This window comes from Conger conger, chromosome 12 (genome assembly GCF_963514075.1).
Source record: "Conger conger chromosome 12, fConCon1.1, whole genome shotgun sequence".
Lineage (NCBI taxonomy): Eukaryota > Metazoa > Chordata > Actinopteri > Anguilliformes > Congridae > Conger > Conger conger.
Window position 1 is genome coordinate 44,168,966 of NC_083771.1, and position 18,087 is coordinate 44,187,052.

At 40.0% G+C, this 18,087-nt stretch overlaps 1 protein-coding gene across 1 annotated transcript in view; it reads left to right on the forward strand.

The window, feature by feature from the left end:
- LOC133141599 (uncharacterized) overlaps positions 1–18,087 on the forward strand; it is a 39,095-nt gene that overhangs the window by 3,379 nt on the left and 17,629 nt on the right. The window contains exons 5-8 of the mRNA XM_061262165.1: positions 2,888–2,992; positions 3,391–3,468; positions 4,173–4,274; positions 5,024–5,095. Of these exons, the coding sequence (XP_061118149.1) occupies positions 2,888–2,992; positions 3,391–3,468; positions 4,173–4,274; positions 5,024–5,095 (357 nt within the window). The remainder of the gene's footprint in view (positions 1–2,887; positions 2,993–3,390; positions 3,469–4,172; positions 4,275–5,023; positions 5,096–18,087) is intronic.

Genomic DNA, 18,087 nt, shown 5'->3' on the forward strand with positions numbered 1-18,087 from the left:
GTATAAAAGAACACATTTCCATATATTCATTTTCCAAAAGATTTAATTTTACAGAGACATTTTTGTATTTAATTTTCAAATGTAACATATTACTGTAAGCAACTGACTACTTTTTACACAAAAACTTGATCAAGGCTGTCTGAGATCAATAGCAAGGAGCCAAAGAAAGTCTGCAGAAGAACTGTGGCAAGTTCTCCAACATGCTTGCTGATTGTCTTAAAGAACTGCAGGACAGCGTTGGCTATCTCAGAGAAGTGATGCAGTTTTAACGCCAAATATTTTTTCACAGTTTTTAACTATTCTGCGAAATGACAAAAATGTAATGTAAAATGTGTAGAACGTTTATTTAGGACCTTTCATTGAATTATTTTTTAAAGAATCTTATCTGTACAGAATGGTACACAGGTGCGTAAGACTTTTGCACAGTACTGTACATTCCTATGGTGATGTGTCCTATAATACAGGCAGATTTGACACGGATAGAAAAAAAAAATGACATTTAATAATGTAATTTTACATTTCCACGTATTGAACGTTTTGTGTGGTCTAATTGCGTTGTGTCACAGCTGTTTGGAATTCTGTTCAATATAATGGTAAAAATGAAATGATTTGAAGTGTAGGGAAGAATAAACAAGGCGGCACGGATGGTGCTGTGGGTAGCACTGCCGCCTCACAGCAAGGAGGTCCTGGGTTTGAATCCCTGTCGGCCGGGGCCTCTCTGTGTGGAGCTTGCATGTTCGCCCCGTGTCTGTGTGGGTTTCCTTCGGGTACTCCTGTTGCCCGTTGCCCATTAAATTACATTACATTACATTACATTATTGGCATTTGGCAGACGCTCTTATCCAGAGCGATGTACAACAAAGTGCATACCCATAACCAGGGATAAGTTCGCTGAAAGACCCTAGAGGGAAGTACAATTTCAATTGCTACCCGTACAACAAAGATAAGGACCAGGGCCTATTTTTTTATTATTTTTTTTTTACAACAAATAAACAAATAACAAAGCAAAAGTGACCAAACTTAACTATCCAAATACTGCTTACCTAGTCAACTAAAAATACCAAAACACTACATAAATCACAAAGACAACAATTAAGGATCACAGGGAGGTAGGGAGGGATGGGGAGAGGTGCTACAGGAGGTCTGGCAGGGGTGTAGGGTCTGATGATTTTTTGAAGGAAAGCTGGGGAAGACCCCTTAACTGCTTGGAAGGCTAGCACCAATGTTTTGAATTTGATGCGAGCCATGACAGGCAGCCAGTGGAGGGAAGTAAGCAGGGGGGTGACGTGTGAGTGTGACGTGTGAGTTACCCGTTGCCCGTGGCTATGAGTGTGTGAGTGAATGGTGTGTGTGCCCTGTGATGGACTGGTGACCTGTCCAGGGTGTATTCCTGCCTTTCACCCAATGTAAAAAAATTTTTTTTTTTTAATTCGAATAGGCCCTGGTCCTTATCTTTGTTGTACAGGTAGCAGTTGAATTACAAGCAGTTGATTGTACTTCCCTCTAGGGTCTTTCAGCGCACTTTTCCCTGGTTATGGGTATGCACTTTGTTGTACGTCGCGCTGGATAAGAGCGTCTGCCAAATGCCATTAATGTAATGTAATGTAATGTATGCTGGGATAGGCTCCAGCCCCCCTGCGACCCTGTTCAGGATAAGCGGGTTCAGATAATGGATGGATGGAAGAATAAATGTCCTGCTTCAGTGTTCTAGGATACTCACCTAACACCTCAACCATACTGCAGTTTACTGATATGCTTTGGTGACAATGAACAGTTTCCACGTCACATATATAGGTAACAATGTCTGTTACCCAATCAGGGACAGGAGCCTGCATTGTGGGGTATAAAGCTTGTAGCCACACAACACTTCTTTGTAACTGCCCTGCCTTGCTTTTACTTGGTATGTTTCATACTGTAATCAAGACTATTTTGCTGTATTAATTAATTTTGGACTATAAGTTTTACTTCACAAAGGACTACATTCCTACAATAGCCATGGATGGAGTTCTTTGCCGTCCTAATCAAATTGTACCACAGTGATCTCATCCACTATAATAACATCCGGTTTGCCGTGTACCGTGATCCATTACATTACGTTATTGGCATTTGGCAGACGCTCTTATCCAGAGCGACATACAGTTGATAAGACCAAGCAGGAGACAATCCTCCCCTGGGTTAAGGGCCTTGCTCAAGGGCCCAATAGCTGTGCGGATCTTATTGTGGCTACACCGGGATTAGAACCACCGACCTTGCATGTCCCGGTCATTTACCCTAACCACTACGCTACAGGCCGCCCCATGTGAACGCAAAAAAAGGCTGAAAAACACCACTATAGTTCCTTTGGATAATAATGTATGGGAGAGGAGGTGAAGTGATTATAAATATTGTTCTGACAATAAATATGAAGGTTTCTGGTGTTTGAAGAGACTATATTTATACAGCTTCCCGGCTGTGATGACCCTAATGTTCAAATGTGTATAATGTACAGTATATTCCATGTCTTGGCCTTTTCACCAAAGAATGATTCACTTATTCATTTTAACTTCCATTAAAATGCTTGATTGGCTACAACTGACATGATAAATGAATAATTGTATAATATGTAATAATTGCCAATAATTATTATTATTATTATTTTTTTGGAAATGTCTAACAAGGATCTTATTGCCTTGAGCGAAAACTTGAGGGTGGAAGCGTTAATAAATACTGAGTATATGGAGCACTTTTATTAGTTTATTTAGTATTTTAATAGTGACATTATGGTCAGTGTAAGAAAGGTAATCAAACTTGTACTGAATTTCTGGACATTTTTATATTGTCCTTTGTTGTAATGTTCTGTCAGTGTTCTGTGCACAATTTCATTATCTCTCAATTCTTTTCAAATAAGTTGCTCTTCAGCCATCATTTACAGACCCTACAACCAACAAAGTAGTGTTTGGAATATTTTTTGGAGGGATGCTATTATCTGGATTAATAGCACTGTGCATTTCCGGTAAGAATATACATTTTTCATTTTACAATATTGTAAAATATGTTTCACATTCATGCACTTACTATCAGTGATTGGCTGCAAATGTCCAGTGGGATATATTGCAGCATTATGAAATAGTGCAAACCTTGCCTTAAATAAGTATGTTTATTATACACCATTGACTTGCTATGTGTTACGAATAGGCAAGATTTCCGCACGTGGGATCCACATCCGTGCACAAGGATTTTGTTTTGCGTGTTTTTTTGTTTGTTTTGTTTTTTCAATCATGATTAATTTCCTGCCTTAGCCCTTTTGTACCTTAGCCCTTTGATTACTTGGATTTTGACCCTTTGCTTGTTTTCCCGACTATTCTTTTGCTTGCTGTTTTTGGTGTTGTCTTGGATTATCCTGTGCCACAGGAACTGTGGTCTGCGTAGGGTCCTCAGTGCAGTGCGTAACAAGCACTGGCAGGAATTGGTGGGCGTTTTTCAACAGAGGTGAGTGACCTGTGGAAATGGTGGATGTGTCCTGTGCCCTTTTAGTTTTCTGTGTTTCCATTAGGCCCACAGCACACACCTTAGGTTAGGAATCTCTCCGCAATGAAATCTAATTAGGAGCATTACGGTTCGACCAGCACCAATAGGCTTAATTTGATCTATACGTTTCCCAGCAGATGGAGGGATTCCTAACATATGGCTTGGGTAAATAGGATAGGTAAGGTGAAGGTTTATAGTGTAGGCATGGTAAGTTAAGCATTACTATGGTAGGCATGGTATGGCAATTGAACGATAATGCAAATGATGCATTATTTGAAATTTGTTAGTATAGTCCCTTTAAATTGGAAAATGTCAGAATCACATTCAGTTTTTACTTTATCAATGCAGTCCTGTAGCAGAGTGCTTAATGTTTTGCATCATCTATTTTTTCAGTTTGTCGGTTGATTAAATTAAGAAATCGATTGGTAAAGATCTGGTTGTCTCGGTGGATTGTATGTGTGGAATCCTGTATTTCTCATTAATATCCATCTGTTTCTCATGTTTATGCTTCTGCACATAACTGTTCCACCTGTCCCTATACAGCATGACCAAATGCACATCTGACCTAGTGATGTTAATTTGTGCAGCAGAAGGGCAAGACTGAGATGTGTCCACATGCTTTTGTAACCAGAAGTGTCAAACACCGTTCTTTTCTGTGCTTCCAGTGTTGAAACCTTCAACTGTGATTCTATTGCTACAACTCAACATCAATTTCCAATTAGCGTGCTTTAGGATCATCAGGCGTACTATATTTCCTATAGCAGATGGTAAGTTGCCCTTTTATAAAATAATTAATAACATAAAATACCTACTACATACAGGGCTAACAGACACAGCAAAGGGAAGCCAAAACGTAGTCACGGTCACAGGCAAAAGTGTGATAACAAGTAGATGGTCCAAACAGGCAGACAAACAAAAACGAAACCCAAAGTCACAAACTGGGAAGTCCTAACACAGCGGGTCAAACACGAACAGAAGGAGAATCCTAAAGGCAGTGGTAGTGGTACACAAAACGGGTTGACGCACAGGCAGATCAGACAGAGAATCAGCTGGAGACAATGGCACAAGCACATTACAGCACATTATCTGGCAGAGAACGAACAGAACAGACAGGTTTGAGTATCTCAGAAATGCCGATCTCCTCGGATTTTCACACACACACTCTCTATAGAGTCTCTAGAGTTTGCAAAGAATGGTGTAAAAAAACTAAGTGAGCAGCAGTTCTGCAGACAGAAATGTCTTGTTAATGAGAGATGTGAGAGGAGAATGGACAGACTGGTCAAAGCTGAGGTAGGTGACAGTAACACAAATAATCACTCATTACAACAGTGGTGGAAGAGCATCTCTGAACACACAACCCATCATAATATGAAATGGATAGTCTACAGCAGTAGAAGTCGAAAAAATAAGTAATAAATACCTAATAATGTGTTCACTGAGTGTATATCCTAAATCAATGGGATTCACCAGCATCAGTTAATAACACATCTTTATTGTGTTCCTTTCTGTTTTTCAGTGTTGGCTATCGTGAAAATTTTACTACTTCCTGCCTTAGGATTAATATTATTCTTGCAAAACAAATGTGGATGTAAGTATAACTTGCTATATTGTACTGATGAAGGGCTTTTTATTTGTAATGAGGATGTTGAATCCATGCAATTTGCAGTGCCGTTTGTGTATGCTGGCTTATGATATTCCCACCCCTGCACGATGGAGGCTGCTGGTGATGTCACTGACTGCTGTTTTAGGGTTTTCCTTCACAGCTCTTAGCATTCATCTTGTCATGAATTGCTGATTTCATGCTGATTGCAGGATTTCTTTGGCTTTCTTTCAGATTTGTGTCAGAAAGTATTCCTTCTGCTTTGGATCATTCTTGATATTACATTGAGCTTTGTAATTCTGGGCATCATTTTGGAAAACGATAAAGGTATGGAATTTAGTTTGTGTTGATATATTTAATAATTTTTGGTCCTGTTGATTAAGCTTAGTCTGCCCTGATGTATTGCACGTTTTCATAAAGAGACTTCTCACCCCCATTATTACATTATTATTCAACATAAGCAGACTGTAGGCCTGGTCTTCAAACCCCCATGCCCCAGTGCAGTGACATGGACACCGTGCTGTTGGAGACGCCGTCTTTCAGATAAGACTTTAAACCGAGGTCCTGACTCACTGGGGTCATTAGAGATCCCATGACACATTTTGCAAAGAGTAGGCGGTTCCCCTTTGTCCCGGTTAAATTCCAAACCCTGGTTTTTATTCAACCTGTCTGATTTAATTGGCCAAAAATTTGCCATCTTCCTCGCCACCTCAGCTGTTGTGTGGAGAGCATTCTGGCACAAAATGGCTGCCATTGCATCACCTGGGTGGAGCTGCACATTGGTGGGGGTTGAGACCAGTTCCCCTTTATCACTGTAAAGTGCTTTGAGTGTGAGAAAAGAGCTATATAAATATACCAACCTACCTACCTACCTACCTACCTATCGACCTTCCTTCCTGATAAATCCTCTGCTTTCTCCATGTCTAAATAATGAAAAATAGGGCAGAAAAAGTGTAAAAATAAAATGCTTTGTTCACAACTTTAATTAACTGATATGTGTGTTACTGCAGAGCTCCCTGTATGGATGTGTTTCTTTGCATTCCTCTACGTCCTGAATTTCATTACAGCCTTTCAGCACAACACTGATGATTATGATGATGTTGAATGGGGTACAGTATCATTTGTTAAATGCCTTTTTATCATTGATTGTGGAGCTTGATAGACTTTGGACTGGTTTTTATTCCTATTTTATCCACATAAACAACCAATTTGAATTATTTGTCATTGTTTTTATAATTATTTTTCTGTATCAGGAGTAACTGTACAACTCGTAAAAACCAGGATAGAGTGACATAATTAAAAATGACAACTACATTTAACACATTGTGTACATAATTAATCATTTTTATTCAAGTAAATAAATGTACTTAAGAAACCGATTTCATCTGAAAATCAAGCATGATATTTTTACTTAACTTGCATACTCAAACTGCCCTCCTTGCTTTTCAGATGTAGCTCATTTCCTAGTGTACGTGTTTGGTTCTACTTTAAGTGTCATTAATTCAGTTGCTCTAGCAACAGAAGTGTTTCTGAAAGCAGGTGAGTACAGTAAAAACATTTTGCATCTCAATGAAAACATCTATGGTGATTGTCCCCTTGGTGATGTGAGAAGTGTGTGGATACAGAAAGTATTCAAAGTTTGCATTCCCTTTTTGCACACTTTATTGTGTTGTAGATATAGTTTTAAATGGATAAAATTGCCAAAAATGGATAAGAATTGATAAATGTTTATCGATCTACTCTCAATAAACCATAATGGCACTCCAAATTGTGGTCAGGTGCATCCTGTTTGCTTTAATTGTGTGCAGTACCGGTTTGGACCACTGGAGGGTGGTTTGGTCCTTTGACAGACTTTTCAACCTATTTACTCACAGGTGTAATCATTTCTGTGCAGTCAGGCCGCACCCTCGATAAACCCTCCTCTCACAGCACTCTGTGAAATTTGTGTTATGCTGAGGCTGGTAAACGTTATTGCTGGGTCTCTGAGTTTGTTGGAGTCTAACTCTCCCTTTGTTAGAATACTTTATTTTCATTGAGAATAGTGTTTGTGGGAGTCTACTGTGTTAGTTTATTTGCTCCTGCAAGTTTACTTTTTGGGATCAATTTAAGCTCACCTTTCTTTATACTTCTGTTTGTGAGAATCTTTCTTCCCCGGTGGGGTAGTTTTCAGTTAAAGGTTATTCCTCCTTTTACCTTTTCGTTTTCCTGTCCCTTTAGTCTGATTTGCAGATTTAGTGGTTGTTCGTTTGTGAACAGCTTTTAGGAGCCCTGGTGTCTGCGTTTGTCCTAACACCCCAAGCCCCACCTTGCAAATTATCCTTATCCTTGTGTCTAGAACATGACTGTAGTCCACCTGTGGCAAATTGAATTGATTTGACATAGGTTAGGAAGGCACACACCTATGTACACTGCACACACATTCAGACTGCAGGTCAGGACAAAACCAAGCCATGAAGGCTTAGGAACTCTCGACCTCTGCAATAAAATTGTGGCGAGGCATAGATCAGGGCAAGGGTATAAAACCATTTCTAATGATTTGAGTCTTCCGAGGAGCACAATGGTAGACATTTGGAACCACTAGGACAACTGAGTAACCGGGCAAGAAGGGCCTTGGTCAGGGAGGTGACCAAGAACCCAACGGTCACATTAACAGAGCTTTGGGAGAACTTGTAGTTGACATGCAAATTCAAACTACCGGCAAACTGAATATAGCATTCCACAATCCGATATCTACATAAAAATAAATAAAGCAATACATCCTTGGACACATGTTGCATGCAATGTTACTAAGTTGAAAAATTGAGTGTAACCACTGTTCATAATTTTATTAAATCCATCGATTTTCCAACTTTTATTTTTGTCTAGAACTGTAATCACTACCCAAGGGCTTTTTTAAGAGTTGTGTTCTATCTAATGTTCGCCGAGCTACCTTACCTAAATCTTCCTGAACCGTGTAGTTTTAACTATTTCTAAAATCAAGTAGAATTGTTGCCATAAAAGAAACCTCCTTAGACCAGTTGCATCATTATCCAAATCAAAAATATTGAAAGTCAAATTTACCTGCCTTAAATGGACCGCATTGATCGTGTCACCACAATAATTGCCCTGCGCAATATAAAATCGAATGCATTGGCAAAATTTACCGTTACGTAAAATATAAGCCAAATTGTATTGAGTTATTCCTTGCCAGGAGGTTGGACCACGTGTGTTGGTAGATAATTATAGAGTTTTTACGTTCTACGAATGAGTGGGGAGGACTATTTGAAACGTTTACGTTTCAGTCCTCACTTTGGCACTGATTATGTATGGGAAGCAGTGTATACTGCCAATTAGTAATCTGTCATAAAATTACTATTATCTGAAATATATAATCTAATCACACATTTAGTATTTTACTTAATAATTAAAATAACCAATATTACTGATTAAATATACAGATAACCTGAAGGTTGGAGTTCTTCGGAAGACTGATTTGACTCGGCTCTCTTGTCATGCAACACCAAAACAGACACCGGCCGGGTTTAAAAAAGAAAATGTATTCAACAAAGTTACAAAGAGAGTACACAAGGCCTAATCTAATCTTATGAATGCTAACAAGGGATGCTATAGGCAATGCTAACCAATGAATGTAGGTGTGGGTGCGTGCGCATGTACGTGTGTACCAACGCTTTGTCTTGGATAAAGGAGAGGTGTGCGCGCGCGTGTGGGCGCGTGTCGGTTTTGTCTCTGGACAAAGAGAGGTGAGAATATACGATGTGTTTGTATAGTGTGCGTTAGTGGTTATTATTGGAGTTTGGAGAGTTAGCTGTGGTTCGTAGTAAAACACGTGTGTGATTACTGGGCAGGTTACGTACGCGATAACGGTGAACCGATTCACATAAATAAGCTACACATATCTCGGTCTCTGTCCGAGTGGGCAGGAGGGAAAGAGAGAGAACCTCTGCCGTTGTCGAACTGGCAGGAAGGTTAGAGGGCAGCAATGGGGTGAAAGGAACAATGGATTCTCCTAGCTCTTATAATGTGAAAGTTTATTGATTCCGCCCTTACGGTATTGGCTTAACGATACGTAGATGTCACGCCGGTGTTGTGAAGCATTCAGCGTTTGGGTGTTGCCATGAAAAGTGTCACGGCACGAAATGTGACGTTTAGAGGACCATAGCTCAGTAAGGAAAAGTCCTGTTACTAATAACATTGGCTGAGATATGGCCCATGGAAAAATCAATTTGCCCATTTTTGGCACAGATTTAGCTTTGGTACTCAATAGGTTTACACAGCACTTCCAACTATCCTAACCTCATTCATCTTTAGATGCCTATAACTCCCCTATAATATGAAGTGGAAGAGTCCAATTGGCCGATAAATTCAGCCACCCGTTGTACATGTTATTTGTAACATGTTTATAATAAAATAAATTAATTAATTCAGAAAATTACCCCCCAAATATCTTTACGTTTGGAGATACCACCCTCCAAAATTGATCCCCAATGGAAAAAAGTGCATGTTTGGGGCAAAATAATAGAAAGTAGGTACATGTTTTCTGATGCTCGATATGAATTCTACACCCATATCTACCCCTAGCAAATAAAACGCATGCATTTTACATGTTGGATAAGTCAGGGGTTTTAACTGATGCGCTCATTTTCGGTATTGAGAGTGGTGAATGTTAAATGAAGGTGTTAGCCGTTAAAACCGCTGGATTTGGAAAACTTATTTTATTTAAACTTCACTCCCTGTTAAACACTCATTGTAAATATGACCGTCTCTGAGAAATGTGTTGTACTTGTGCTGACTCTGGAAATCACAAGGCTGAACTGTGGGATTCTCTGTCAGGTTTTTATTATGTATGTCTTTACAGAGAAAGGGGAGCGAACTGTGGATTTTTGGTTGATCGTCTTGCCTTTTGAATCTTTATTTTTGGCCTTTTGGGTTGGTTTACAGATGGATGCATACTGTAAGTATCCTTTCGAAATATTGCTAACATTTGGTACACTTCATATATGTCCAATATTTCTCAGATATTACTCAATATGACTAAAATTGCTTCAAAATGAATTTTGCGTGTTAATGCAATATTGTCATTTTGTGCTATATGTTGACCATTTTTGTCACTTTGGACTGTAGATAAGCGGAAAAGAGAAGAGTAAGTACAAACTACTTGTAATAAATTCACTTGCCTCAAGTGCATTAATTTGGTATACATCATTTTGAGCATATTCTTTGATGTTGTTTTTGGTTATTACAATATTTCAGTATAGACCATGTGAAAAATCTTCATTTTTAAAAATTAGAAAAATGTTTTAGTTGACCAAGTATATTCTTAGATGTTAAGTATAAAATCAAGATATAGTATAAACCCTTCTAAATTATGGGATTTAATTGTGTCTGAATCTTTAATTTGCTTTCACTGTTTGTTGCAATATTGTCATTTGATTTTTTACTTAGAATAAGACATGAATTGATGCGCATTGCCCAGAGCTGCCGAAGACGAGTCCAATCTCCAGCATCATCTCGGCATGATCAGGTATCAGAGACCGAGCGGGATCTGGGGTGGGGGGAACGAGCTCAATCTGGGCCATGACTGGATCTCTCAAGATCCCAAACAAACCTCAAAATCAGCCAGGAAGTTAACGGATTTAAAGGTACTATAGGTCATTTCGGACTTCTAACGGAGAGGAATCGCAGCAACAAACACGCTGAAACCACAACACTGTTTATCCCAACACCGTTCACCGACGTTGAAACGCCATTGGCTGTGGTAATTAAAACCAATTTTCAACCAGTGAGCTTGAATTATTATACAGCTATACGATGTTTTGGTACAGAGTGCCGGCCCGTCAACTGCATATTTTGAAAAACAAATTTAAGGACTGAAAACACAGGCAGAGGGTGAGTCAACATGTCAGTGAGCCTTTTTCAATGATAGGAATGGATTTACAGTGGTCTTGTAGCAATGCTTTAAAACAAATCTTACCTATTGTACCTTTTAAAATGTAGTTAATATGGTTGGAAATTAGTTGAACAAAGATTTCTGTACGAGTGCAGAATTAATGTTCTGAAGTATCTTCTGTGGTCAAAGATGGCCCAATATACTCACCCATCTCACAAGCACAGCAGAAGACTCTTATCCTTGCAAAGCCATGGTGTATAAAGTACTGAAAACAAATGAATAAACACTTATTCTTTTGGAAATAAATTTAAAATTTGAGAAATCTGCTTGGTATAGATTCTTTTGAACCACTAAAAGTTGAATATTTGCCACATTTCGGGATTAAAATAAAAATAATCTCAATCCTTGTATTTATTTTTATACAGTTTGTGTATGTATATATATATATATATATATATATATATATAAAAAATGTTTTTTTTTTCACTCACTCAGTGAGCACTTCATTACGTATTTATTAGAATAATTTTTTAGACTTAGGTTTTCTGCTGCTGTAGCCTATCCACTTAAAGGTATGATGTGTTATGCATTCAGAGATGCTCTTCTGCATACCACTGTCGTAATGTGTGGTTAGTTGCTTTACTGTTACCTTCCTGTCAGCTTCCTCTGACATCTCTCATTAACAAGGCATTTCTGCCCACAGCAGTAGAGGTCTAAAAAAACAAATACCAAATACCTAATAAAGTGCTCACTGAGTGACATTTGATATAAACATGATAATTGTCATTATAGATCATTATGTTATTATGCACACAGGGTAAAGTCATTCGTGGTTTCAAATAAAAAAATTGAAAATAATAATCCTGCGACACTAACCCAAATTAAAATCCATGTGTCTGCAATTCTTAGAATATTGAGATGTTCCAACTCATCCTTTAAGTTCACATTTAGGTTTCAAACTTGTTCTTGTTCAGAAGTTTCATGTATAACTTCAATATCGTTTCTCTTTGTAGACACCAGAAGCAGAACCAGTAGAGATGGACCCTCTCTCTCCACCTGAGCAGAGTACAGCACAAAGGCAGGAGGTATTTATCTGTGAGCCAGTCTGTCCACCAGGGGGCCTTGCTGCAGTCCTGAAGATTCTAGTGTAGAAACACCTCAAAGAAGTTACATTTACGAATCATTCTTGAAAATATGTTACCCAGGCCAGTTGCTATGGTTCCATACAGCAGTGTAGGTAAGCTTAATTTTATCTCATCTAGTATTTATGGAATGGAATGGTGTGTAGCTGGATCAAGGGTGAAAAAACAAGATCTACCATGACTGGATCTTTTAAGCAAGACAATGATCCAAAGCAAATTTCAAAATCAACCAAGAAATGGTTGACTGACTGAAACATTTAGTTAACTGACCATGAAAATGCTCTAGACTTAAACCCAATTGACAGATTCTGTGGTCAAACATCCCCCAATAAACTCACCCATCTCATAACACACTGTCGAAGACTCAGTAGTGTTATCCTTGGTAGCCATGGTGTATAAAATACCGAAAAGGTGTGAATATTTCTAGCACCAAATCCAAACAAACCTCAAAATCAGCCAGGAAGTTAACTGATTTAAAGGTACAATAGGTCATTTCGGACTTCTAACGGAGAGGAATCGCAGCAACAAACACGCTGAAATCACAACATTGTTTATCCCAACACCATTTATCTCTGTGAACGGGCTGATGTTGAAACGCCATTGGCTGTGGTAGTTAGAACCAATTTTCAACCAATGAGCTTGAATTATTGTACAGCTATACAATGTTTTGGTACAGAGTGCCGGCCCGTCAACTGCATATTTTGAAAAACAAATTTAAGGACTGAAAACACAGGCAGAGGGTGAGTCAACATGTCAGTGAGCCTTTTTCAATGATAGGAAGGGATTTACAGTGGTCTTGTAGCAATGCTTTAACACAAATCTTACCTATTGTACGTTTTAAAATGTAGTTAATATGGTTGGAAATTAGTTGAACAAAGATTTCTGTACGAGTGCAGAATTAATGTTCTGAAGTATCTTCTGTGGTCAAAGATGGCCCAATATACTCACCCATCTCACAAGCACAGCAGAAGACTCTTATCCTTGCAAAGCCATGGTGTATAGAGTACTGAAAACAAATGAATGAACACTTATTCTTTTGGAAATAAATTTAAAATTTGAGAAATCTGCTTGGTATAGATTCTATTGAACCACTAAAAGTTGAATATTTGCCAGATTTCGGGATTAAAATAATAATCTCAATACTTGTATTTATTTTTATACAGTATGTGTATGTGTGTATATATATATATATATGTACATATTGTGGTGCCTCGGGGTGAATCCTGAGGTGCAGAGAGTGGGCACAGCTAGGAACCAACACAGGAGATAGCAGATGTCAGAAAAAATACTTCTTTTTATTTTTTCTGTGTTTTTTTTTTTCCGGGGTATCGGTGATAGCGCCCCCCCTCAGGGCAAGGGTAGGGGAAAACTGGAGAAATCAAAGTGGCTGTTTAGGCAAAAAATAAACGAAGATTCTTCCCAGACCGGGGTATTTTCCAGGGCTTCCTCCCTCCTCCCCTCTTCGGCCGCGTCAGGGCTGGCGGGAAACACAAAGACAGGGGGTGAATAGGGAGGTAATTTATCTGGCTCACGTGACCGGCGTCCGTTTCCAGGTCTTCGGTGTTGCCCTCCGTGAAGGTGGGGTCTTCCTCAGGTTCAGTATGGCTGGGCGTTGCAGGTCCTTCCTCTCCCTGCCTTCCACACTCTCACACGCTCAGGAATGGCACCAACTGAGCCTGGCTGCAGCCTCGACCGCGCCTTAAATCCCATTCCCTGCTCATTAGGAAAAGAGGCTGCAGCTGAGTCAGTGATTTTTCACTCTGCTCACTCACGTGCGCTGGCCGGGGTCCTGGACCGCAGGTAGAGGGATCTCTCTCCAAGGTGCTGATCTCCCCATCACATCTCTAGGCAGATATACCCCTTCACACACCTCTCCCAAGGCGTGACGTCTGCGCGGTTGACCGGCACGGGCCCCTCCAGGGTTCTCCACCCACGTGGCACAACATTCAGGAGCAGGGGTGCCACAATATGTATGTGTATGTATATATATATAAAAATTGTTTTTTTTTTCACTCACTCAGTGAGCACTTCATTAGATATTTATTAGAATAATTTTTTAAAATTAAGTTTTCTGCTGCTGTAGCCTATCCACTTAAAGGTTTGATGTGTTGTGCGTTCAGAGATGCTCTTCTGCATACCACTGTCGTAATGTGTGGTTAGTTGCTTTACTGTTACCTTCCTGTCAGCTTCCTCTGACATCTCTCATTAACAAGGCATTTCTGCCCACAGAACTGCTGCTCATTGATTTTTTGTTTTTTCCACATTCTGATGGTTGATGTGAACATTAACTGAAGCTCCTGACCCATATCTGCATGAGCGTATGCATTGCACTGCTGCCACATGATTGGCTGATTATATACTCACTGAGCACTTTATTGGGGAAATTTTTACTTTATTACACCTACTTATTCATGCGATTATCTAATCAGCCAATTGTGTGGCAGCAGTGAAATGCACGCAATCATGTAGATACGGGTCAGGAGCTTCAGTTAATGGAATGATTGTTGGTGGCAGACAGGGTGGTTTGAGTATCTCAGAAACTGCTGATCTCCTGGGATTTTCGCACACACTAGTGTCTAGAGTTTGCAAAGAATGGTGCAAAAAACTAAAAAAATCCAGTGAGCAGCAGTTCTGCAGACAGTAATGTCTTGTTAATGAGAGACGTCAGAGGAGAATGGCCAGACTGGTCAAAGCTGACAGGAAGGTGACAGTTATGCAAATAACCACATATTACAACAGTGGTATGCAGAAGAGCATCTCTGAACATACAATGCATACTAATGCTCAGTGGATAGGCTACAGCAGTAGAAGTCTAAAAAAACAAATACCAAATACCTAATAAAGTGCTCACTGAGTGACATTTGATATAAACATTATAATTGTCATTATAGATCATTATGTTATTATGCACACATGGTAAAGTCATTCGTGGTTTCAAATAAAAAAATATTTTAAATTATCCTGCAGCACTAACCCAAATTAAAATCCATGCGTCTGCAATTCTTTGAATATTCAGATGTTCCAACTCATCCTTTAAGTTCACATTTAGGTTTCAAACTTGTTCTTGTTCAGAAGTTTCATGTATAATTTCAATATTGTTTCTCTTTGTAGACACCAGAAGCAGAACCAGTAGAGATGGACCCTCTCTCTCCACCTGAGCAGAGTACAGCACAAAGGCAGGAGGTATTTATCTGTGAGCCAGTCTGTCCACCAGGGGGCCTTGCTGCAGTCCTGAAGATTCTAGTGTAGAAACACGTCAAAGAAGTTACATTTACGAATCATTCTTGAAAATATGTTACCCAGGCCAGTTGCTATGGTTCCATACAGCAGTGTAGGTAAGCTTAATTTTATCTCATCTAGTATTTATGGAATGGAATGGTGTGTAGCTGGATCAAGGGTGAAAAAACAAGATCTACCATGACTGGATTTTTTAAGCAAGACAATGATCCAAAGCAAATTTCAAAATCAACCAAGAAATGGTCGACTGACTGAAACATTTAGTTAACTGACCATGAAAATGCTCTAGACTTAAACCCAATTGACAGATTCTGTGGTCAAACATCCCCCAATAAACTCACCCATCTCATAACACACTGTCGAAGACTCAGTAGTGTTATCCTTGGTAGCCATGGTGTATAAAATACCGAAAAGGTGTGAATATTTATAGCACCATATGGAGTTACATGAGAGTATATTCAGTACGCATGATATTTAATTTGTATAGGCTTGTTCATCTTCAAGGGTAGGAATAATATTGTGGTGCACTGTATATTATACACGCTGCATGATTCCTGTGAAAGGCTGTTTCTTTTAAATTCCAAATTAAGTAATTGTTGAATATGTTATTATGTGTGCACAGAAACATTGAGTGTTATATGAACTGTTAGAGTTCATTCACACTGAATATGTAACTGTTCAGCGCACTGATCAGACTGAACTCCACGGCTGGGATGAGTTCACACCGCGCTCACATACTGTCATCCTGTTTATCACAGGTATGACGGAGGTAATCTTCATCCCTGCTCTAACCTCTCCCATTTCCGATTTTTCCATCTCACTAGGGGATACCACAGTGACCTCATCCCCTAGTGCAAGAAACCTTGGAGTGGTGATGGACAACAGGCTGTCCTTCTCTGAGAACATCGCTATGGTGACCCGGGCGTGCAGGTTCTTCCTGTACAACATCCGGAGAATCCGACCCTTTCTCACCACCTACTCCACTCCTTGTCCAAGCAATGGTCCTGTCCCGCCTGGACAATTGCAATTCTCTGCTGGCTGGCCTTCCAGCATCTGCCATCAGACCCCTACAACTGATCCAAAATGCTGCAGCCCGTCTGGTATTCAATGTTCCCAGACATTCACATGTCACCCCCCTACTCAGCAACCTCCACTGGCTGCCTGTTATGGCTCACATCAAATTTAAAACTTTGGTGCTCGCGTACCAGGCAGTTAAGGGATCAGCCCCTATATATATTCAATCACTCATCAAGACCTATACACCAGCAAGACCCCTCCGTTCTGCCACTTCGTGCCGTCTGGCGCCTCCCCCTCGTCACACCTGCACTTCCTGCTCACGACTGCTGTCTGTCCTGGTCCCACGGTGGTGGAATGACCTCCCGGTGGATGTCAGAACAGCAGAGTCTCTGACCTCTTTCAAGCGCAGACTGAAGTCCCATCTCTTCAGGCTACACCTTTCCCTCCCCAACTCACCACCATGATTAGCCTTAGACTGTAATGGCACTTATGTATAGATATTGTTACTTGTATAGGTATTGTTGTTTTCATTGGCTGTTGTATTGTTGTATTCTAGCTGCCAACTGTGGTATGCTAGTTTGAAAGTTGATTGTACTCTTCAAGGGTTCTGATTTTCTGTATGTTTACACTAGGACTCGGAACTGTACTGTCCTCTCAGGTCCTCTTTGCACTTGTTCTTGGGTTTGATTTGCACTTTGTTGTACGTCGCTCTGGATAAGAGCGTCTGCTAAATGCCATGTAATATAATGTAATGGTTCCACGGTGGTGGAATGACCTCCCGGTGGATGTCAGAACAGCAGAGTCTCTGATCTCTTTCAAGCGCAGACTGAAGGCTCATCTCTTCAGGCTACACCTTTCCCTCCCTAACTCACCACCATGATTAGCCTTATATATGCCATAGACTGTAATGGCACTTATATAGTTGTATAGATGTTGTTTTTTGTATTAGTTATTGTATTGTTGTACTCGGGGTATTCTAGCTGCCAACTGTGGTATACTAGTTTGGAAGTTGATGTATTCTTCAAGGGTTCAGATTATATCTGTCTGGTTACACTAGGACTCGGAACTGTACTGTCCTCTCAGGTCCTCTTCGCACTTGTACTTGTGTTTGATCTGCACTTCGTTTTACGTCGCTGTAATGTAATCTGTGTTATTGTTGTTATTTTGTTTTTTTTTTATCTCTGGTTTTACAGGGAATATGAAGATGGTCTCATTGACATGTAAAGGATTCTTTGTTGTTAACAAAACGCTAATTGGTACACTGAATTATGACATCATTCATCTGTAAATATCAGTTCTCCCTTTGCTAATACTGCTCCATGTTCCTGCTTTCTTTGAAATCAGTTTGTTTCTCAAGAATATTTCTCTCACATTCCGGTGAAAGCCTTGCTAGCGAACATTCATCCATTATCTGAACCCGCTTATCCTGAACAGGGTCGCAGGGGGCTGGAGCCTATCCCAGCATACAGTGGGCGAAAGGCAGGAATACACCCTGGACAGGTCGCCAGTCCATCGCAGGGCACACACGCCATTCACTCACAAACTCTTAACCACGGGTAATTTAGACTCTCCAATCAGCCTCACCTGCATGTCTTTGGACTGTGGGAGGAAACCGGAGTACCTGGAGGAAACCCACGCAAACATGGGGAGAACACGCAAACTCCACACAGAGATGCCCCGCCCGATGGGGATTCGAA